The sequence below is a fragment of the Stegostoma tigrinum genome, chromosome 9 (genome assembly GCF_030684315.1).
Source record: "Stegostoma tigrinum isolate sSteTig4 chromosome 9, sSteTig4.hap1, whole genome shotgun sequence".
Lineage (NCBI taxonomy): Eukaryota > Metazoa > Chordata > Chondrichthyes > Orectolobiformes > Stegostomatidae > Stegostoma > Stegostoma tigrinum.
Window position 1 is genome coordinate 48057864 of NC_081362.1, and position 23864 is coordinate 48081727.

Genomic DNA, 23864 nt, shown 5'->3' on the forward strand with positions numbered 1-23864 from the left:
CCCCCTTAAGAACGTTCTGCAGGCGCTCCGAGACATCCAGGATCCTGCTACCCGGGAAGCAACACACCATCTTGGACTTCCATCTGCGGCCACAGAATCTGTCTGTCCCCCTAACTATCGAGTCTTCTATCACTAAGGTTCTGTTTACCTTTACCCTTTCCTGGTGTGCTCCAGAGCCATAGTGCCACTCACTTGGTTACAGCTGCTGCTCCTTGATGCCAAGCCCATGATGATCCAATCCTCAGTGCAGGTGACTGTTTCCAGGCTCTAATGTATGTAACAAAGTGATGCCTCTCCCTCTCCCGTCTGCTGAGCACAGTAAAAAGTGTATTAGTCACCGCTTATGGTACTATCTTAGGCAAAAGGTCCCCAGGTACAGCTTCTTCAGTTACAGTTCTTAGAAAAATAGAGAAGTATAAAGTCCAGCATTGCAGATTTTAGGGATAAATTATAAAATGGTGAAAAAAAATTGATCAGCACAACAGTCTTCCAACCCAAGATAATAAAATGTGAGGCTGGATGAACACAGCAGGCCAAGCAGCATCTCAGGAACACAAAAGCTGACGTTTCGGGCCTAGACCCTTCATCAGCTCTCTGATTCTTTGATTCCAGAAGTGGCATATAACATGAAAAAAATCTATTCTTCATAGATGTGGATGTCGCCGACCGGGCCAGCATTTATGCCCATTCCTTGTTACCTTCGAGGTGGTGATGGTATACCACCTTCTTGAATTTCCACACAATATTGTTAGCCGCATTCCAAATCTAATAGCTTTGGTACATGTGCCGAGCTTTATTCTGAAAAACTTTGCAGGTTTGTCCAAACTTAGTTGTATCTGAATCCAACGTCTACACTGATGCTGTGTGGATCACCCAATTTTATTCTTCTTATTATTTTTTGAAGCAAAATGAAAACTTGCTCTATCATTTTACGGATAATGGGAACGGCAGATGCTGGAGAATCTGAGATAACAAGTGTGGAGCTGGATGAACACAGCAGGCCAAGCAGCATCTTAGGAGCACAAAAACTGATGTTTCGGGCCTAGACCCTTCATCAGTAAAGGGCATTGGGGAGAGGGTTCTGAAATAAATAGGGAGGAGGGGGAGCCGGATCGAAGATGGACAAAGGAGAAGGTAGGTGAAGGGCCACATAAGAGAGAACCACATTGCTTTGTGTCTGTAGTTGCAAGTAGGTCAAATTGGGTATGTTCACAAGTTTCCTTACTTGAAGGACGAGTGAACCACTGCATTTGTCATAATCAGTAGCTACACAGCCACAATTGTGAACAGAAAAATTTAATTCCATATTTACTTTATTTTCCAAAAATTGATTTCAAGTTTACAAACTGATATTGGTGAGCTCCATAACTCAACTCAAAACATTTAATATTTGGATCACAAATGACTTCATTGGACCCAACATTTAAGGAAATGTGTGAGAGTCTCATATGCTAATTTCAAAAAGGTGTGTTTAAATTGAAGTTGATAGTTTAAGAACAAGTGTATGCAATTCTAGCCACAAAAGGAACTCTGCATTATTTGACTGTACACTGCTGATGTACAACATATGGAATTACAGTATCTAATGTAAAAATAATTAATTAATTTCTGCCTTTAATATCTTAACCTTGCATTACTACTTCACATTTGTGAATGTAACATTTTACATTATCACATGAGGATGTAATGCATGAGTCAGAGTTACTGATATCCTCTATGCCTGGTCTGTTGCTAGTCAGTAAAGAATATTACAGCATTGATAGTGCATGCAAGAGTAATGAAAAAATTTAATTTAAATTTAAGCCAGTATTTTTGACTGCTTTGTACTGCTGATAAAATGAGTTTCTACACTGTGGAGCATAGGGCCATACGCAAAGCTGTAGCTGGCAACAATGCACAAATAGCCACAGTAGCAAGCTCATATTGCCACACAGTAACATGGTACTCCAACAATAAAGTTAAAATAAAATTAAACAGGTCATACATATAAGGTGCAGGAAACTGTTTTGTACAATAACGATGATTAACAAGATTAAACTATTGAATAACTATGTTCTTTTTTAAAAAGTATGTATTTTTTAAAGTGTTGACTGCTGCCAGGTTTTGTTTAATGTTTTTGTTGCTGATTGTAATATGTTAATGATTAGTTTGAGACACAAAGCTCCCTTGGAAGTAACAGACATTATGGTGTGCTAACAGCTGTACAAACATGGCTACATTTCTATTTTGTTGCTGATGTAAGATCCAGAGCAACTTGCTGTTGTTCACTAAGTCCACCGTGTACTTCATCTGTCTGTGACCATAAGCTGTTTTGTCCTTCATTAGGAATTCTGGGAATATGCCTTGGCTGCTTCCTCAGGGTCTGGTTTTGATAAGCAAGTTCCAGAACACAGCATCTGTTGAAAATTCACTGAGCTGGGCTTGGGTGAGGCCAAAATGTCTTCCCCCATATTTCCCTTTTCTTCTTTTAACTGTTCCAGTGAATGTGACCCTTCAGTAACCAGGAATGCCTTTTCTCCTTTGGGAGCTATCTTTCCACTCTGTGAGTTTATCTGTGTGCACACAAAGGCTCCATGACGCTAGAAAAGGAAACAAATTCAGCTTTAACAAGCAGAACATAAGCATCTACTGGATACAGCTGTGGGTTGAGTTCATTTATTAGCTCAAGTGCTGGCACTGACTTGCTTCTTCCACTCCAGTGGCCATCAGCTGTAGCTCAGTTATCTACAGGCAACAGAAAATGGATATTCTGTCAGCGCAATTTATTCATGAAACTAAACAACAATGGAAAGTTAAGTATTAAGATTTTGGCTGAGAAACAACTAAAAGAATAAGACTCTTATTCTGTTACAATTTGAATCCATTTACTATTTATTACTCAAATGCATGTGACTAGAATATTACACTGTTGTGCTTGATCTCAATTATTTCATGTCTTGAACAGATACAGTAACACATTGATTATATTGTAGGCTGACAGATTTAGAGTTGAATTTTGATAACTTTATTTCTTCTAGGACATTTCATGCAAGCAGCAATCAAATACATTTATTCGAAGGATGAAGAGGCTGCTCTTGCAAGTCTTCGACTGCAACTAGGAGGTACATGAGATTGACTGGTTTTCTGATTTGCCCTCCCTCCCCTAAGAGTCAAATGACTTCAGAATTGTATGACTGAACTTGTTTTTATCACTTTTTAAAAATTCATTCAAGGGTCATGGTCATCATTGGCTGGGCCAGTATTTATTGCATGCCCCTAGTTCCCTTTTAGAAGGTGGCTTTTAGAGAGGGAATTCCAGGACACTGAAGGAACAGTGATATACTTCCAAGTTGGGATGGTGAGTGGTGGTTTTACCATGTATTCGCTGCCCTGTCTTTGTAGATTTTGTCACGGTTTTGGAAGATGCTGTTTACTTTAGAAAATTTCTGTCCTGTATCTTGTAAGTGATACATACAACTGCTCCTGAGCTTCAGTGGTGGAGGGAGTGGATGTGGTGCCAATCAAGCCTGCTGCTATTACTGGATAGTGTCGAGCTTCTTGAGTGTTGTTGGAGGTGCACTCATCCAGGTAAATGGGGGGTATTCCATCACATTCCTGATGTGTACCTTGCAGATGGTGGACAAGCTTTGGGGATTCAGGCGGTGAGTTACTCATTGCAAGATTCCTAGCATCAGACCTGTTCTTGTAGCCACTTTATTATATGACTGGACCAGTTTAGTTTCTGGTCAATGTTAACCTACAGTGGAGGATAGTGAGGGATTCAGTGATGGTGATGCTGTTGAATGTCATGGGCCAACAGTTAGATTCTCTCTTGTGAGAGAAGATGATAACCTGGCATTTGTGTAGTAGGAATATTATTTGACACTTGTCAGCCCAAACCTGGATATTGTCAAGATCTTGCTGCATCTGGCCACAGACTTGCTCAATATCTGAGGAATTGCAAACGGTGCTGAACATTGAGCAGTCATCGGCGAACATTCCCATTTCGGACCTAATGATGTAGTGAAGGTCATTGTTGAAGCAGCTGAAGATGGTTGGGCCAAGGACAATTCCCTGAGGAACTCCTACAAATATGTACTAGAGCTGAGATGACTGACCTCCTCCAATTACTACAGCCATTTTCTTTGTGTCAGCAGAGAGTTTTCCTTCTGATTCCTATTAACTCCGCTTTTGTGAGGGATCCTTCATGTCACAGTCCATCAAATGTGGCCTTGATGTCAAGGGCAGTCACTCTCACCTCATCTCTTGAATTTAGCTTTTTTGTCCATGTTTGGTCAAAGCCTATAATGAGTCTCTAAGTGGCCCTGGTGGAACCCAAACTGAGCATTAGTGAGTAGGGTATTGCTAAGCAAGTGCTTCTTGATAGTACTTTTGAAAACACCTTCTGTCACTTCACTAATGACCAAGTGTAGACTGATGGGGCAGTAATTGATTGGGTTGGATTTGTCCCATTTGTTATTTTCTACATGGTTGGATAAATGCCAGTGTTGTAGCTGTATTGAAACAGCTCAGCTAGGGGTGCAGCAAGTTGTGGAGCACATTTTCATACTATTGCAGGAATGTTGTCAGGGCCCATTGCCTTTGCAGTGAATTGGTTGAAGACTTTCATCTGTCATGCTGAGAACCTCTGAAGGAGACCAAAATAGATCACCTACTCAGTACTTCTGGCTGTAGTTTTTTTTGGTGAATGCTTCAGCTTTAATTTTTGAACTGATGTGCTGGGCTCCCCCAGCGCTCAGAATGGGATGCCTATGGAGCCTCCTTCTCCAATGAGTTGTTTAATGAGAAAGGTGCCAAATCTGAAAAAAAAACCTGCTCCCTGACCCAAACGTACTCCGAGGATGTGGGTTACGACTCTAAATTTGCAAAGGAGCCTGTCAGCTTCACATCCATTCAAGTTTAACTCTGGTCAGTTGGCTCTTCCCATCTTATGAAAGTCATCAGCTTTATTGAGATGAGAATGGTGGACTCAGGAACTAAATATTTTTGCCTTTTAGTTCCAGGTGCCTGCCTGCAACCTCTGTGAAAGGCAGCCCCTCTCATCTGTAACTTCCCTTCCTCAAAAGCCTCTCATCCCGCTACCAGACTGTAATCTCCCTTGTCACGAGGCCTCCCACCTCTAGCAGAAACCCTTTGTTTACCCCTTCTCCAAGGCATCCCACCAACCTCCATACCTTCTGCCCCTGCCAAGACCAGCCATCCTCCCTGAGGCTTATGGCTCCCTGGGACCAGTAGCCTTCCAACCTCACTCACTGCTGCCACCACTCCCCAGCCACCAAAATCCCTCTCAGGATTGGCAGCCCACTACATGTGGGAGAATCCTGGACTGAAAGTTCCCCATGATCTTCTTATGAACCCACTCTTTGCAGGTCAAGTAAGTAAAATTGGATGTAACAAGTAGGTGGGAAAATGGGGAACTAGTATATATTTTGCTTCACAAGAAATGTTTGATAAGAGATTCCACATAAATTGTTACTGCACAAGAGCTCATGGTGTTGGAAATGCTATATTAACATAATTAGAGGATTAGCTGACCAGCGAGGAGCAGATAATCAACATAAATGAACCATTTTCAAAACAGAAAACTGTAATTAGTGGAATGCCACAGGATCAGTGCTGTATCCTCAACTATTTACAATTTGCCAGAAGGGGCCAATTCTATTGAACAATATTTGCAGATAATACAACAATAGGTAGGAAAGCAAGTTGTGAGGAGAATAACAAAAGTTTGCAAAAGAATATTGATGGGTTAAATAAGTGGACAAAAATGAATAAAGCATAATATGAGAAAATATGAGGTTGTTCACTTAGATAGGAAGAATAGAAAAAGCAAAATACTTGGAGTGAGACTGCAGAATACTATAGTACAGAGGGATCTGGGTGTATTTGTACATGAATCACAAGAGGTCAGCATTCAAATAGAGAGGGAAAGCAATTAGAATGTTCACCTTTATTGCAAAGGAGATGAAGCAAAATCAGTCTATGCTGTACAGGTATTGGTGAAACCACACATAGAGCACTGGGTATTGTTTTAGTCACCTTATTTAAGAAGGGACATACTAGTATTAGAAGCATTTTGGCAAAGGTTAATCAAACTGATTCCTGTAGGGAGGAAACTTTCTTTTAGAAAAAATGGAGAATATTGGATCCACTCTCGTTGAGATGAGAGATGATGTTATTGAAACTCGACACTGTACTATCGGTGGGAATGGACAGATTCTTGTTAAGGCAATGATCCTCCCCCCCGGCAGATTGAGAGTCAGTGAGAGACATGTATGGCCTCTTTTTTGGAAAGCCCACTGATTACAAGCTAATTAGGCTAGCAGCATGCCATTCTCTGGAATCAAGACCCCGGGGGCAGAAATCTCACCCACCAAACAGTTCTCACAGTCAACAGGCCCAAAGGGGAGGCAATGACTGCTGCTGGTATGACAGATTTTCGAGTTCGAGGATCAAAGAATGACCCAGACCGTAAGTAATGTTGGGAGGTGTTTTGGGGGTGGATTCTGTGAATACAGTTCTCAGTGGATCTCTTTCACCCTATCAAAGTTCTAATACTCTTGAAAAATAGGATCAAGAATATTCATATTATTCAATATACTAAGTACAAATCCATTCTCTAACAAGAATGTTATTATCTATTCAGTTTTAGAGAAAGAAGCCAGGTCTATGAATAAGGAAGTGATGTTTTGATGGAGTCTAATAGAGCAGTCAGTAGCACAGACATAGATCAAACTGTGGAATTCTACATTTCTCAGAGTATAAATTCATAATATTTTGAATTTGTCCTTAAGTTTACAGCAATAAGGACATAAAGGTTGACTGCCTCCCCACCAATTCTTACTCTTTCCTTACTTATTCTTGGCTTTAACTTGCACATTCTGCTCCTTTGCTCACATTGGCCATGATATGCTGGTTATAACCAGCTTGAGTATTTAATTCAGGACCTTTCAGAACTTTATGGCTTAATTCCACACCAGTCTCAGTGACAATCCACTTAGCCACTGAATTAGTCCCTTCAAGCACATTTGAAATTCACAGCCCATGAATTGCCTTTGATACGAATTCAGTAATTAATCACATATTACTTCATGCGCAGTTGTGCACATAGGCCCTACAACTATTAATCTTGTCTTACCTTGCCTCTGATGGGTTCATTTGGACACTTCCTTGCATCATATTGGTGAATGAAAGATATGTATTCCTTACAATTCTTTGGAGGAGTTAGTAACTCTCTGGGATCCACCTGTGGAACTTGGTGATATTTTCGAGAAACAGATAAGTTCAACACAAAACAAAAAATAAGCACAGTTTACAAGAGGTTATTATTAGACTACATACAGCTGTGTTTCCCTGTGGTGAACTTCACTGTCAGTCCTTGATGACAATTGTGGTTCAAAAACTGATTGCAAAGTTGAGAGTTCTCACTTTAATTAAATTGTATAGTTGAGGAGCTGTGTTTTTAAATTTTATGGTATTTGGTTCCATAAAGCAATCTCATGTCACTTTGTTGGTGCACTGATAGTTTTGTATCAGAATCATTCAACTCCACGATCACCTGCGCTTTTACAGGTTTCCCTTGAATTGTCACCTTAAATGTGAGCTTTGCCTACATCAGACTACTTGTAACTTAAGAACAAAAACAAAGTTGCTGGAATAGCTCAGCAGGTCTGGCAGCATCTGTGAAGGAGAAAACAGAGTTAACGTTTTGGGTCCAGTGACCCTTCATCAGAACTAATGGTGGCTGGGAAAATGTCAGTTTATATGCAGAAAATAGGGAGGTGGGTGCGGTAGGGAGTAAACAATTGGATAGAGCCCAAAGAAAGAGAAAGAAGTTGGACAGACAAAGGAGCTGTTAACAGTCTGGCTGGGAGGGTGAGTAGTTGTTAATGGGAACTATTAGTGACTAACAACAGGGGCTGTGTAGCGGCAGACTATGTGGTAACAAGGTCTGGTGTGTGGTGTGAGGGGCTAGGACATGGGAGAGTTTAGGCCCTAAAATTATTGAACTCAATATTGAGTCCAGAGGGCCGTACGGTCCCCAAGTGGAAAATGAGGTGTTGTTCCTCCAGCTTGTGTTGGGCTGTAAAGTGTTCACTGGAACCCCACTTCTTGTGAAGAGTCCATCCCATTCTCTCAGTTCCTCCGTCTCCGTCGCATATGCTCAGATGAGGCCAACTTCGACAAGAGAGCCTCCAAAATGTCCACCTTCTTCCTCAACCAAGGATTTTCCAGCTCCGTTGTCGACAGGGCCTTCAACCAGGTACGACCCATCACCGCACTTCCGTCTTCACCCCTTCTCTTCCCTTCCAAACAGCGATAGGGTTCCCCTTATCCTCACCTAACATACCACCAGCATCCACATCCAGAAGAGCATCAGACGCCATCTCCGCCACCTCCACCAAGATGCCACCACCAGACACATATTCCCTTCCCCTCCCTTGTCTGCCTTCCACAGCGACCATCCTGGTCCACACTTCCATCACCCCCAACACCTCCCCACAGCCCTATGGCACCTTCCCCTGTAACCGGTGAAGGTGAAACACCTGCCCATTTACCTCCTCCCTCCCCAGAATCCAAGGGCCCAAAATACCTTTCAGGTGAAGCAACACTTCACCTGCACTTCCAAGAATCTATTCTACTGCATTGGCCGCTCACAATGTGGTGTCCTCTACGTTGGGAAAACAAAGCATAGACTTGGTGACCTCTTTGCAGAGCATCTATGTTCTGCTCGCAAAAAAGATCCTGAACTACCTGTTGCCTGCCACTTCACCCTGCTCTCTGGCCAACATCTCTATCTCTGGCTTGCTATGGTGTTCCAGTGAAGCCCAACGCAAGCTGGAAGAACAACATCTCATTTTCTGCTTGGGGACCCTACAGCCCTCTGCACGCCATATTGAGTTCAAGAATTTTAGGACCTAAACTCTCCCATGTCCCAGCTCCTCACCCCACACACCAGACCTTGTTACCACATAGCCTGCCACTACACACCCCTGTTGTTAGCCACTAACAGTCCCCATTAACAATTATTCACCCTCCCAGCCTGATCGTTAGCAACTCCTTTGTCTGTCCAACTTCTTTCTCTCTCTTTGGGCTCTATCCTATCATTTACTTCCTTTCCCACCCACCTCCCTATTTTCTGCATACAACCTGACGTTTTCCCAGCCACCATCAGCTCTGAGGAAGGGTCACTGGACCCGAAACATTAACTCTGTTTTCTCCTTCACAGACGCTGCCAGACCTGCTGAGCTTTTCCAGCAACTTTGTTTGTGTTCTTGATTTACAGCATCCGCAGTTCTTTGGTTTTTATTTGTAACTTAAGTTAATTAAGTTAGTTCTTGTAGCTTAACTACTATATTTAGTCAAAGTGGTAATGAAGGATTCAGTAGAAATTTGGGACAGCTCTTGATACATATAAATATTACAGTGAGGGCCAATTCAGTGTCTGTGCTAATATTAAGCTATTCCATTACAAAGAATTACACACTCTCATTAACATGTCATGCTTCAAATGGTCCAGTTTAAGGTGGAGGCTGAGAACCTTATACTCCAAGGTCACCTGCTAAACTTGTTTCTTAAAAGTATACTGCATACGAACCATGAAACATAGGAGAACATCCTTCTCTTTCACACAATGGCTGTGTATTATGAAAATCAGTCTATCATTGTTGATTTGAAATATTTTCAACAAGTTCAATGAACGTTCCATTGATAATTATTTCCACATTTAGTAACACTTACCAGTCATTTAAAATAGAAGCTTCTCCATCAATGTGATAGCCTATGACACTACAGTTGCAAAATCTGACTATCAGGCTTCACTTTGGAGCAACAATTTACTTTGGTTCTACATTCTGTATTTTGGGAAAGATGAGGTTTAAAGTTAAATAAAGGATTCTCCTTTTACATCCATTATTTAATAGAACTTCTAAAAACAAATGATCTTTGGTGATAATGTAACAAAATAAACTCTTTCCCCACTCCTTCTCCACATCTCTCTGTATCAGGGCCTCCCTGTTCTCATTCTAGAGGCAACACTTGCCTGGTTCAATTGTCATCTGTTTAATTCTTGCCAACATATCATATGCAACAATGTTTTTTTTTCCAATACTTCTTCATGTCTATTGGTCCCCTCTTATTTCCCATGTGCTCTTCTTCAACAATATCTTCTGAAAACACAGCATTTGTTTTCACATATGCCTTGATGACAACCTGCTCTATCTCATCACAACTCTCAACTCCTCTGCTGTTTCCACATTATTCAGTCATCTACAACAAACTCAACTCCAGAGCTTGTGACTCCATCGTTAGCCTTGGCAACAACTTGACTGCTACTGAAGCTTTCAACCATAATTTCATTACCTCTAAGCTTGATTATGCAAATGCACTCATAGTTGGCCTTCCACATTCTACCTTCTGTACACTTGAGGTTTTGCAAACTCTGCTACCTTTATCCTTACACATACCAATTCCCATTCAGCCATCATGTTGTGCTTGCTGACGTACACCAGCTCCTGGTAAAGCTACGCCTCGATTTTAACATTCACATCTTGTGTTCAAGTTCCTCCATGGCCTTATCGCTCCCTATTCCTCCAGCCTCACAGCCCTCTTGAAAAATATGGTTAAGGAGAATCCAAAGGGTTTCAACAAATACATTAAGGACAAAAGGATAGCTAGGGAGAGAGTAAGTCCCCTTAAAGATCAGCAAGGCCGCCTACGTGTGGAACCACAGGAAATGGGGGCAATACTAAATGAATATTTTTCATCAGTATTTACTGTGGAGAAAGATATGGAAGGTAGAGAATGTGGGGAAATAAATAGCAACATCATGAATAATATCCATATTATGGAGGAGGTGGTACTGGACATCTTAAAATACAAAAAGGTGGGTAAAGCCCCATGACCTGATCAGGCATACCTTAGAACTCTGTGGGAAGCCAGGGAAATGATTGATGGACTCCTTGCTAAGATATTTTTATCATCAATAGCCACCAGTGAGATGCCAGAAGACTGGAGGTTGGTTAACATAGTAACACTATTTAAGAAAGATGGTAAGGAAAAGCCAGGGAACTACAGACCAGTGAACCTGACATTAGTGGTGGGCAAGTTGTTGGAGGAAACTGCGAGGGACAGGATTTACATGTACTTGGAAAGGCGAGGACTGATTAGGGATAATTAATGTGGTTTTGTGAATTCGAAGTTGTGTCTCACTAACTTAATTGACCTTTTTTGAAGAAGTTACGAAAAGGATTGATGAGGGCAGAGCGGTGGAAATGGTCTATGTGAACTTCAGTAAAGTGCTCAATAAGATTCCATATGGTAGACTGGTTAGCAAGTTTAGGTCACATGGAATAAATAGAGAACTAGTTATTTTGATACAGAGCTGGCTAAAAGTTGAAGACAGAGAGTGGCGGTGGAGGTTTGCTTTTCAGAGTGGAGGCCTGTGACCAGTGGTGTGCCACAAGGATCGGTGCTGGGTCCACAGCCTTTCATCATTTATATAAATGATTTGGATGTGAACATAGGAGGTATGGTTAGTACATTTGCAGATGACACAAAACTTGGAGGTGTAGTGGGCAGTGAAGAAGGTTACCTCAGGGTACAATGGGATCTTGATCAGATGGGCCAAAGGGCTGAGGATGGCAGATGGAGTTTAACTTTGGTAAACGTGAGGTGCTGCATTTTGGAAAGGCACATCAGGGCAGAACTTATACACTAAATGTTAAGGTCCTGTCAAGTGTTGCTGAGCAAAGAAACCTTGGAGTGCAGATTCACAGTTCTTGAAAGTAAAGTCACAGGTAGATAGGATAGTGAAGAAGGTGTTTGGTATACTTGCCTTTATTAATTAGTGCATTGAGTACAGGAGTGGAGAGGTTATGTTGTGGCTGTACAGGACATTGGTTAGGCACTTCTGGAATGCTGCATTCAATTCTGGTCTCCCTGCTATAGGAAGGATGTTGTTCAACTTGAAAGGGTTCGGAAAAGATTTACGAGGATATTACCAGGATTGGAGTGTTTGAGCTATAGAGAGAGACTGAATAGACTGAGGTTATTTTCCCTGGAGTATGAGAGGCTAAGGGGTGACCATATAGAGGTTTATAAAATCATGAGAAACATGAATAGGATAAATCTATGGTCCTTTGCCCAGGGTGGGGAAATCCAAGACTAGAGGGTATAGGCTTAAGGTGAGAGTGGTAAGATTTAAAAGAGACCTAAACGGCAACTTTTTCACACAAAGGGTGGTGTGTGTATGGAATGAGCTGCCAGAGGAAGTGGCAGATGCTGGTACCATTACAACATTTAAAAATCATCAGGATGGGTATATGAATACGAAGGATTTAGAGGGTTATAGGACAAACGCTGGCAAATGGAACTGGATTAATTTATCTGGTTGTCAAGAACGAGTGGGACCGAAGGATCTGTTTCTGTGCTGTTTATCTCTATGAATCTATGATTATGATACTCCAAGATATCTAATTCATCTAATTCTGGCTTCTTGAGCATCCCTAATTTTAAGAGCTTCATCATTGGTGACAGACATCAGCTGCCTAAGCCCTAAATTCTGGAATTTCATAACTAAGCATCTCGCTCTTTCTACTTCTCTTGTCCTCTTTAAGGTACTCCTTAAAAATCCACTCATTGTACAAGGTTCTGACCATCTGCCTGAATAGAGTCTAATACGATAGTGCCTAACATTACTTTGTAAAGAAAACAACAAGGGGAGGCAATGGCCTCGTGGCATTGTCGTTTGGATGTTAATCCAGAGACATCAGTAATGTTCTGGGAACCCCGGTTCGAATGGAAGAATTTGAATTCAACAAAATAAATCTGGAATTAAGAGTCTAATGATTACCATGAATCCATTGCCAATTGTCAGAAAAACCCATGCGCTTTATTAATGTCCTTTAGGCAAGGAAACTGCCATCCTTACCTGGTCTGGCCTACATGTGACTCCAGACACGCAGCAATTTGGATGACTCTTAACTGCCCTCTGGGCAATTAAGGATGGGCAATAAATGCTGCCTAGCTAGTGATGCCCATATCCTGTGAATGAACAAAAAAATATTGCTGGAGATCACAGTGGGATGTTCACAGAAAGACTGCAAGTTAACATTTTGAGTCCAGATGACTCTTCATCAGAACAGACGTAACATTCTTATTAAATGTACTGGGGCAATTTATCCTCCATCAGGCCTTCATCCTGTTCAATTTAGTGTCACCAGATTTCCCACCATGCCTTGTATTAAATGTCTGCCTCTACTTAGAAAAAAAAACACTGGATTTTTCTTCTCTAATTTCCACTCACTGAAAGCATGCAATATGACCTGATTATGCTATTTAGGCACATGCTCACTTATGGCTCAGCTCATTTTAGTTCTCTTGTACAACCAACGCCTGAACTTAACCTACCCTCCTCAGTTGTTGGTAAAGTGTTGGAAAAGGTTATAAGGGATAGGATTTATAATCATCTAGAAAAAAATAAATTGATGAGGGATAGTCAGCACGGTTTTGTGAAGGGAAGGTTGTACCTCACAAACCTTATTGAGTTCTTTGAGAAGGTGACCAAACAGGTAGATGAGAGTAAACCGGTTGATGTGGTGTATATGGATTTCAGCAAGGCGTTCGATAAGGTTCCCCACAATGGGCTATTGTACAAAATGCGGAGCAATGGAATTGTGGGAGATATAGCAGTTTGGATCGGAAATTGGCTTGCTGAAAGAAGACAGAGGGTGGTAGTTGATGGGAAATGTTCATCCTGGAGACCAGTTACTAGTGGTGGACCGCAAGGGTCGGTGATGGGTCCACTGCTGTTTGTCATTTTTATAAATGACCTGGATGAGGGCGTAGAAGGATGGGTTAGTAAATTTGCAGACGACACTAAGGTCGGTGGAGTTGTGGATAGTGACGAAGGATGCTGTAGGTTGCAGAGAGACATAGATAAGCTGCAGAGATGGGCTGAGAGGTGGCAAATGGAGTTTAATGCAGACAAGTGTGAGGTGATGCACTTTGGTAGGAGTAACCGGAAGGCAAAGTACTGGGCTAATGGTAAGATTCTTAGTAGTGTAGATGAGCATAGAGATCTCGGTGTCCATGTACATAGATCCTTGAAAGTTGCCACCTAGGTTGACAGGGCTGTTAAGAAGGCATACAGTGTTTTAGCTTTTATTAATAGAGGGATCGAGTTCCGGAACCAAGAGGTTATGGTGAAGCTGTACAAAACTCTGGTGCGGCCGAGCTTGGAGTATTGTGTACAGTTCTGGTCAACGCATTATAAGAAGGATGTGGAAGCTTTGGAAAGGTGCAGAGGAGATTTACTAGGATGTTGCCTGGTATGGAGGGAAAGTCTTACGAGGAAAGGCTGAGGGACTTGAGGCTGTTTTCATTAGAGAGAAGAAGGTTGAGAGGTGACTTAACTGAAACATATAAAATAATCAAAGGGTTAGATAGGGTGGATAGGGAGAGCCTTTTTCCGAGGATGGTGACGGCGAGCACGAGGGGGCATAGCTTTAAATTGAGGAGTGAAAGATATAGGACAGATGTCAGAGGTAGTTTCTTTACTCAGAGAGTAATAAGAGAATGGAACGCTTTGCCTGCAACGGTAGTAGATTCGCCAACTTTAGGTACATTTAAGTCGTCATTGGATAAGCATATGGAGATACATTTAATAGTGTAGGTTAGATGGGCTTGAGATCGGTATGACAGGTTGGCACAACATCGAGGGCCGAAGGGCCTGTACAGCGCTGTAATGTTCTATGTTCTATGTTCTATGTTCCTTCACCTCTTCCCATCCCTCAACCTCTATTACTTTTCTAACATTCTCTTTATTTCCACTGTCCCAACCACAACCCACCTGCTATCTGGATCCATTTTTGTTGTTTGGTGATTTTCCTCTTCCTTTCTGAGCTTCCTAATCTCTCTTCTTGTTTCTACACTTACATTCATTCCTCTTCTTGTTTCTACACTTAGATTCAGCCTTGGTTCTGTCTCAAATTACTCAATCTGAGAATCAGAGCGATAGTGCTTACAAGAATTATGCAACATCAGAGGAAATAAAATATTTGTTTCTAAAAAGGCAATGGACAAAATGGGTTTTTCTATACTACAAAAAGACTTTGATCACAAAATGCTGCTTTGTACTGCCAGTGTTTTCAGCATTCTGGGAGTGGGTAAGGAGAAAAATGTCAGAATGTTTGTTCTTAATTACTTCCAGCGAGGGTCATGCTATACTGTGAGGGTATTCGTGCGGTTGTCTCGTGTGTGTGTCAGAAGTGGGCATATTGTGAAGTCAGTCAATTTTTAATGCTTATTTAAGGTCTACCTTGCTATTTTGGACTGGACTGCTTCTGTTAATGCTCTTGAGTTGAACATACATTCATGCACACGGGAACTACACATATGACCTCAGATCAAACATGACAATTCCCTAATTTTAAAGACTTCAAAGCAGAGGGAAATAACTTCACAACAGAAAGGGACCTTCATCTCACTAGAACTATTTAAAGGTACCATCATTCAACTTACAGCTTTTGAATATTTATTTGCTGTTGTGCAGTTAGTGGAAATACTATGTTATAAGTCATAAAGGAGTGGTGTTGGATCTTAGGAAGATATTTCTCTAGTAATGGGGCAGTTCCCCTTAGTTTGCAACATTATAGGGAAAAGGCAGTAGAGATGACAAACTGTTGCAAGAATGGGGAGGAAGACTCTTAACAGTCAGCAGTACTCCTCAAAGAGTACTCTCCTATCTGCACTTCAGTTAAGAGCATAATCTTCAGCAACAGAGCTTCGCCACGGAGGTGGTTACAGAACTTTGTCAATTCATCAAACAAGCATGCAGCTTCAGGGCAAGACAAGGAACCTCTCTCAGCGGCAATTAAGTTGACTGTGGTCCTTGCAGTGAAGTAGGGCAGATGTTCCACATTATAACTAGGGAACACAAGAGTTGAAAGATGGTTTTAGTGCATTTGTCCTAAAAATCATTGTGTGACTGCTTGTTTACTTGAGTAAACAGTAAAGGTTATATTTTCAAGACCATAGTTAGAATGAACTTGGCAGAAGCAATCTTGGTGGAACACGACAACACTGCTGCTAGAAATCACAGTTTCAGCAATTAGAAGAACACGGTCATGTGCATGCACGTGATCTGGCTGCATGACAGTGTGCACTATCTGTTCAGCCATAAGTTGTGTAGCTGTATGTTGTGAGGAATGTCCAACCAAAGAAGGCCAGAGAACTCAGCAGTGGTTGACCAAGATATTTGTATCGCTTGTGTACTTGGAAAATAAACTTGTACTTACTGAAACAGGCAGTGTTAAGGATATACTTTGAATACCATTACAAGCTATCTTTTTGGGCAGGACAAGGCAACATCAATATAATACAAGCTCACTGTTCAATGCTGCATATCAGAGTTTGGAGATGTTCTCTGTACCAGACTGAATGATTGAATGAATTAATGATTTATTAAATGATTGAAAGAATGAAGAAAGAATTGTCTAAAGTGGGCTGAAAAAACAGACTAAAGTAAAATCAGTGAATGAGCAGCAGCAGACATTTAATCAGTTATGTCATAACACTCAGTAAAGCCTATTTCAGTCAAAAAGGATTCAATGAGAAGGATGAACCACCCATGATTAACAAAGGCAGTCAAGGAGAATATCCAATCAAAAGCTGAGGCATTCAAAGCGGAAAAAAGTAGTGGCAGGACCAACGTTGGGACTTTTTTTTAGGAACTAACAGCAGATGACTAAAAAAGCAAATAATGAGGGAGAAAACTGAATTTGAAGAAAAAAGATAGCAGATAAGCAAGCTGCTGATGGGAGGAAACATCTTGTAACAATCTATCATGAGGGACAAAATATTTGACAAAGTAACGGGATTAAAGGCAGGCAGATGTCCAGGACCTCATGACCTGCATCCAAAGGTTTTAAGGAAGTGACAGTAGAGATAGTGGAACCAAAGATCTAAATATTGTAGAACTCACTGATCCGGGAGGGTTCTAGCCAATTGGAAACCTGCTGATGTATCCCCTAATCAAGAAGGGAGAGGGACAGGCCGCAGTAAACTCTAGGCTAGTCAGCCAGTCATCTGTTGGGAAAATGCTAGTTGATAATTTAGGAAGAAATAGAAGGACATTTAGAAAAGCTTAACACTATCAAACAGAGTCAACATGGTTTGTGGAAGGAAAATCATGTTTTACAAATTTGCTGGAGTTGTCTGAGGATATAAAAAAACATAATTGATAAAGGGTAACTGGTAAATGTTGTGTATTAGGATTTCCAGAAAGCATTTGATAATGTGTGATATAAAAGGTTACCGTGAAACATATGAGTTCACAGTACTGGGAGGGTGACGTATTAACATGGCTTGAGAATTGGTTGACACATAGAAAACAGAGATTTGGGATTACTGGGTCTTTTTCAAGTTGGAAAGACATGATAAGTGGACTGCCACAAGGATTAGATCTAAGGTTTCAATTATTTATTATCTATATTAATGAGTTGGAGCAGGAAGCAGAGTGCCATATACGCAAATTTGCTAATAACCCAAAATAAGTGGGAAGGATGTTATGACATTAGGAATCTGCAAGGGGTTGTAGATAGGTTGAGCGAGTGGGCATTTGGATTTTAACACAAGAAACTGTACGGGGTCATGTTCCTTGGTGGGACCAATCAAAGGTCAGACTATTGTTTAAATGGAATCCCCCAATATCAGCATCCTGCAGGATACCATTGACCAGAAACTCGATTGGATTTGCCACATAAACACAGTGGCTGTAACAGCAGATCAGAGACTAGAAATACTGCGACCACTAACTCACCTCCTGACTCCCCAGAGCCTGCCCATCATCTACCAGGCATAAGTTAGGAGTGTGTTGGAATACTTTCCACTTGCCTGGATGAGTGCAGCCCTAACAACAATGAAGCTTGACACCATCCAGGACAAAGCAGTCTACTTGACTGGCACTACATCCACACGCATACAATCCCTCCACCACCAACGCTCAGTAGCAGCAGTGTGTACTGTCTACAAGATGCACTGCAGGAATTCATCAAAGGTCCTTAGACTTCACCTTCCAAACCCACGACCACCTCCATCTAGAAGGGCAAGGACAGCAGATACATGGGAACATAGTCACCTTCAAGTTCCCCTCCAAGCCACTCACAATCCTGACATGGAAATATACTTCTATTCCTTCATTATCGTGGGGTTAAAATCCTGGATTTTCCTCCCGAATGGCATTGTGGGTCAACCCACAATAGGTGCACTACAGCGGCTCAAGATGGCAGCTCACCACCACCTTCTCAAAGACAACTAGGGTTGGGCAACAAATGCTGGCCTGTCAACGACACCCACAGCCCACAAGTGAATTAAAAAAGAGATTCCAAAGAAGTGTAGCATCGACGGATTTGGTGTTCTTATGCTTGAAATGCAAACAAGCAGCAGACTGGTGAAGCAAATAATTGCCTTTGTTCTTTACTGCTCAGAAGTTGGTGTTTAAAAATAGAGAAGTCCTGTTACTGTGCAAGGCACTGGTGAGGCTACACCTGCAGTACAATGTACGGTCCTGGTTCCCATATTTAAGAAATGATACACAAGCATTGCAGGCAATTCAAAGAGGCTGACATTCATTAGGCTGATTTACGGGATGAAGGGGATGACTTATCAGGATGGCTGAACACATTAGGTCTTTATTCATTGGCATTTGGAAGAATGAGAAATTATTTTATTGATTCTGTGAAACATCCAAGATTCTGAGGAGTCTCGATGAAGTAGATATTGAAAAGGTGTTTCCATTAGAGGGAAATTCCAAACTAAGGTGCATAGTTACAGAATAAGGGGACACTCAGATCAGCTCTGACCTCATAGAATGAAGGAACAGGCTCAAGCGGCTGAATGGCCTACACCTGTTCCTTTGTTCATTCATTTAAAATTGACATATGAAGAAATTTCTTCTCCTAGAAGATAGTGAATGTCTAGATTCTCTACCACAAAACCAGTGAGGGCTAGATCATTGAAAAAATTTGAAGAGATAGATTTTTGAAATAACAGTGATTTGAGAGCTATGATGAGCTGAGGGCTATGAAAAAGTAACTGAGACCTGGGGCAGATCAGCCATAATCTTGTAAAATGGTAGAGTACACTTGAGAGGCCAAATAGCCTACTCCTACTCCTACTCCCACTCCCATTTCTTATGGTCAAGGGCTTGAGTGCAATATAAAGACTGACACTCTAATACAGCACAGGGGGACCGCTGAAGATAACAAAGCGTGGAGCTCAATGAACACAGCAGGCCAAGCAGCATCTTAGGAGCACAAAAGCTGACGTTTCGGGCCTAGACCGTTCATCAGAAAAGGGGGATGGGGAGAGGATTCTGAAATAAATAGGGAGAGAGGGGGAGGCAGACCGAAGACGGATAGAGGAGAAGATAGGTGGAGAGGAGAGTATAGGTGGGGAGGTAGGGAGGGGATATGTCAGTCCGGGGAGGACAGACAGGTCAGAGAGGCAGGATGTGGTTAGGAGGTAGGAAATGGAGCTGCGGCTTGAGGTGGGAGGAGGGGATAGGTGAGAGGAAGAACAAGTAGGGAGGCGGGGACGAGCTGGGCTGTTTTTGGGATGCAGTGGGGGGACGGGAGATTTTGAAGCTGGTGAAATCCACATTGATACCATTGGGCTGCAGGGTTCCCAAGCGGAATATGAGTTACTGTTCCTGCAACGTTCGGGTGGCATCATTATGGCACTGCAGGAGGCCCAGGATGGACATGTCGTCTAAGGAATGGGATGGGGAGTTGAAATGGTTCGCAACTGGGAGGTGCAGTTGTTTATTGCGAACCGAGCATGGATGTTTTGCAAAGGGTCTAGGCCTGAAATGTCAGCTTTTGTGCTCCTTAGATGTTGCTTGGCCTGCTGTGTTCATCCAGCTCCACACTTTGTTATCTCGGATTCTCCAGCATCTGCAGTTCCTATTATCTCTGTGCGCTGAAAAAACTGTTTTTCAGATAAGACATTAAAACCTCAACATCCCTTCTACCTGCTCAGGTGAATGTAAATGAATCGATGGCTCTATTTCAATTACAGCAGGTGTCCTAGCCAAAATTTATCTCTCAGTCAGCATCACGTAAAGAAAATTGTCAGTATCACATTGGTGTATTCGGACGCTATATGTACATTGGGTACCACATTTGTTACATTACAAGTTTGACTACACTCGAAAATACTTCATTGGCTGTTTAGCATACGCTCCTGTCTTGCAGCTTCATTAGGTTGTCATCTCACATTTAATTATGCCAGCACTTCTACTGTCATGCTGTCCTACACTCCTCATTGAAAAAGTTGTTAGTTTCCTGGCTTGATGCCAATGTCGAGTGAGGGATATGCTTGGCCAAAAGCTAAAAATCATGATTTAATTAATTCTGTTGCATGTAGTGGTGCTCAGCACATCAAGGGGGCCTAATTTTGAACTGATAGATCTGTTCTGAATCAATTCTATATGGCATGCAGTGGAGCTTCTTAAGAAAATGCAGTGTCCTCAGTATGAAAATGGGGATTTACTTCCACAAGGACTGTACAGTGTTCACTGTTACCAATGATATTGTGGACAGATGCATCTCCCACACATAGATGTTGAAGGAAAGCCTTTTTCTCTTGTTGGTTTTCCCATCATTTGCCACAGATTCTACCTGACAGAATATCATTCAGGATTTAGCCACCTGTATCAATAGTGGTTCTAACAAAGCCACTCTGCAACCAGAGTATGTGCTGTGCCCTTGCTACTCTCAGTGTTTCTTCAAACTGCTGTTCAATATGTAGGAGTACTGATTCTTCAAATGAAGAAAGCAATGAATGGCTATCAACAGAAATATTCCTTGACGGTGTTTCACCTGATGGCACAAGAATTCATGGAGATTGGAGTCAACGTTAATGACTGTCATGGCTATTCCTCCTGAGTGAATACCACAGTTGTCATCATTTGCTTATCCAAATGATATCTAATGTGTGCCTTTTCACATAGTGCAACTCCAACGTTTTCTCATCTGTACTCGGCCATTCTTGTCGTTCAAAAATCAACTACTGACATTTTCTTGGAGTGCATTCCCTATAAAGCTGATAGTTTACTGTATGTCAGGCTGTTACTTTATCAAGCTGTGGGACAACTCTCCCCATTATGGGCCAAGTCCCAGATGTTAGTGAGAAGGACTTTGCAGGGTAATCAGGTGTAGATTGTAGCTTTTTCATTTTGAATATTGAGGCTGATGCAGAGTGGTCAATCCAATATTATTCTTGTTCAATTTTTCTGTAGAGATTTAATAAATGTGAGTGGCTTACAAGGCCATTTCAGAGGGCAATTACAAATCAACATGTTGCTACGGGTTTGAAATCACATGTAAGCTGAATTGGACAAGGATAACCTATTTCCATACCTGAAACAGAAGATAGGAGCAGAAGTAGGCTGTCCAACCCTTTGAGCCTGCTCCATTATTCAACATAATCATGGCTGTTCACTGATCTCAATATTCTAATCCTACCCTCGCGCCCTATATATCCTTTGATCTCTTTAGCCACAACAGCTATATCCACCTCCTTCTTGAAAGCACATATATTTTGGTCTCAACCACTTTCTGTGGTAGTGAATTCCATAGATTCACCACTTACTATGTGAAGAAATTTCTCCTCATCTCAGTCCAGAAGGTTTATCCCTTATTCTTAAAATATAATTCCTGGTTCTGGATGCCCCCTCCAACTGGAAACATCCTTCCTGCATTTAACCTGTCTAGTTCTGTTAGCATTTCACAGATTTCTATGAGATTCCACCACTGCACCCCCCACAACTTATTCTTGTAAACCCCAGTGAATATTATCCTAACCTGTTCAATCTCTCCACATACGTCAGCCCTGCCTTCCTCTACAGCAAGAACATCCTTCCTCAGATAAAGAGACCAAAATGGCACACAATATTCCAAGTGTGGCCTCACTAATACCCTGTAATAATTGCAGCAAGTCATCCTTATTCCTGGACACAGTATGAAAGCCAACATACAGTTGGCTTTCTTTACTGCCTGGTGCACCTGTGCGCTAACTTTCAGAACCCGTGCACAAGGACATCCAGGTCTCATTGAATATTCCTCTGTTTTAATTTACAGCCACTAAAATATTAATCTGCCTTCCAATTTTTTTTGCTACCAAAGTGAATAACCTCGCATTTAACCACATTAAACCGGATCTATTATGCATTTGCTCACTTTCTCAGCCTGTCCAAATCACATTGCAACATCCCTGCATTTTCTGCACAGCTCTCCCTTCCACTCAGCTTTGTGTCATCTCTAAATGCTGAGGCATTACATTTTAGTTCCCTCATCTAAATCATTAACATGTATTGCAAATAGCTAAGGTCCTAGTACCCTTCCTTATGGTAGCATACTAGATGTTGCCTGCCTTTCAGAAAAAGATCTATATTCTTGTTCAATTTTTCTGTAGAAATTTAATAAATGTGGGTGTCTTACAAGGCCATTTCAGAGGGCAATTACAAATCAACATGTTGCTACGGGTTTGAAATCACATGTAAGCTGAATTGGACAAGGATAACATATTTCCATACCTGAGGGACATAGAAACATAGAAGATAGGAGCAGAAGTAGGCTGTTCAACCCTTCGAGCCTGCTCCACTATTCAACATAATCATGGATATTTATTGAGCTCAATATTCTACTCCTACCCTCGCCCCCTACTCCTTTATTCCTAGTCTTTGTTTCCTGTTTATTATCCAATTTTCTATCCACCTCAATACACCACTAATCACATGCACTTTAATTTTACACCCTAATTTCTTATGTGGGACTTTGTTGAAAGTCTTCTGAAAGTCCAAACGAGCTACATCTACTTGCTCCTCCAAGTAACTCCACTAGTTATGTCCTCAAAGAATTCCAGTAGATTTCTCAAGAATGATTTCCCTTTTGTCAATCTATGATATTTTTACCACTGCTTTCTAAGTTCTCTGCTATAAAATCCTCGATTATGTACTGTAGTATCTTCCCAATTACTGACTCTCTAATCTAAAATTTTGTTCCTCTCTACCTCTCTTTTTAAATAGTGGGGTTACATTAGCTACCTCCAATCTGTAGGAACTGTTCCAGACAATGGATCTTGGAAAGTGACCACCAGTGCATCAGCTATATCTAAGGCTTCTTCCTTAAGTACTCTGGAATGCAAATAATCAAGCCCTGGGGATTTATCAGCCTTCAATCCCACCAATTTCTCTAACTCTACTAATACTGATTTGCCTCAGTTCCTCTCTCTCACTAAACTCTGTGTTCCTTATAATTTCTGGTAAGTTACTCCTTTGTGAATACAGAAGCAAAATATGAATTTAATTCATCAGCCATTTTTTGTTTCCCGTTATAATCTCCCCCATTTCTGTCTGTAAGAGACCTATATTAGTTTTCACCAATCTTTTTCCCTTCACATACTATCAGAAACTTTTACAGTCATTCTTATGTTTCCTGTAAGCTTCCTCTCATACCCAATTTTCCCAACTAATTTGATTTGCCCAATCAATATACAAACTAAATGACATGGTGGCTCAGTGGTTAGTGCTGCTGTCTTATAGCATCAGACACCAGGGTTTGATTCCTCCACCCTCGGGAGACTGTGTGGAGTTTGCACGTTCTCCCAGCACCTGTGTTCTGGTTTACTCCTGCAGTCCAGAGATGTGCTGGTTAGTGGATTAACATTGGGAAATGCAGGGTTCACAGGTGGGGTGGGTGGTGGGCCAGGTTGGGATACTCCTTGGAAAATCAATGTGGACTTGATGGGGTAAATGACCTACTTCCACAATGTAGGAATTTTATGGTTCTAAATTACCTGTT

General features: G+C 41.5%; 1 protein-coding gene across 6 annotated transcripts in view; it reads right to left on the bottom strand.

Annotated features, from left to right (window-relative positions):
• Positions 1-1295: 1295 nt before the first annotated feature.
• LOC125455049 (acylphosphatase-2-like) overlaps positions 1296-23864 on the bottom strand; it is a 246219-nt gene continuing 223650 nt past the window's right edge. For 4 of the 6 annotated variants that reach the window (XM_059648519.1, XM_059648520.1, XM_059648522.1 and 1 more), the window contains 2 exons: positions 7139-7254; positions 1296-2579 (listed from right to left, as the gene is read on the bottom strand). In XM_059648519.1, coding sequence (XP_059504502.1) covers positions 2322-2579; positions 7139-7254 — 374 coding nt within the window. In that variant the 3' untranslated portion in view covers positions 1296-2321. Of the gene's footprint in view, positions 2725-7138; positions 7255-12931; positions 13045-23864 lie in introns of those variants that run through there. The other 2 variants (XM_059648521.1, XR_009446148.1) reach the window with 2 other exon arrangements.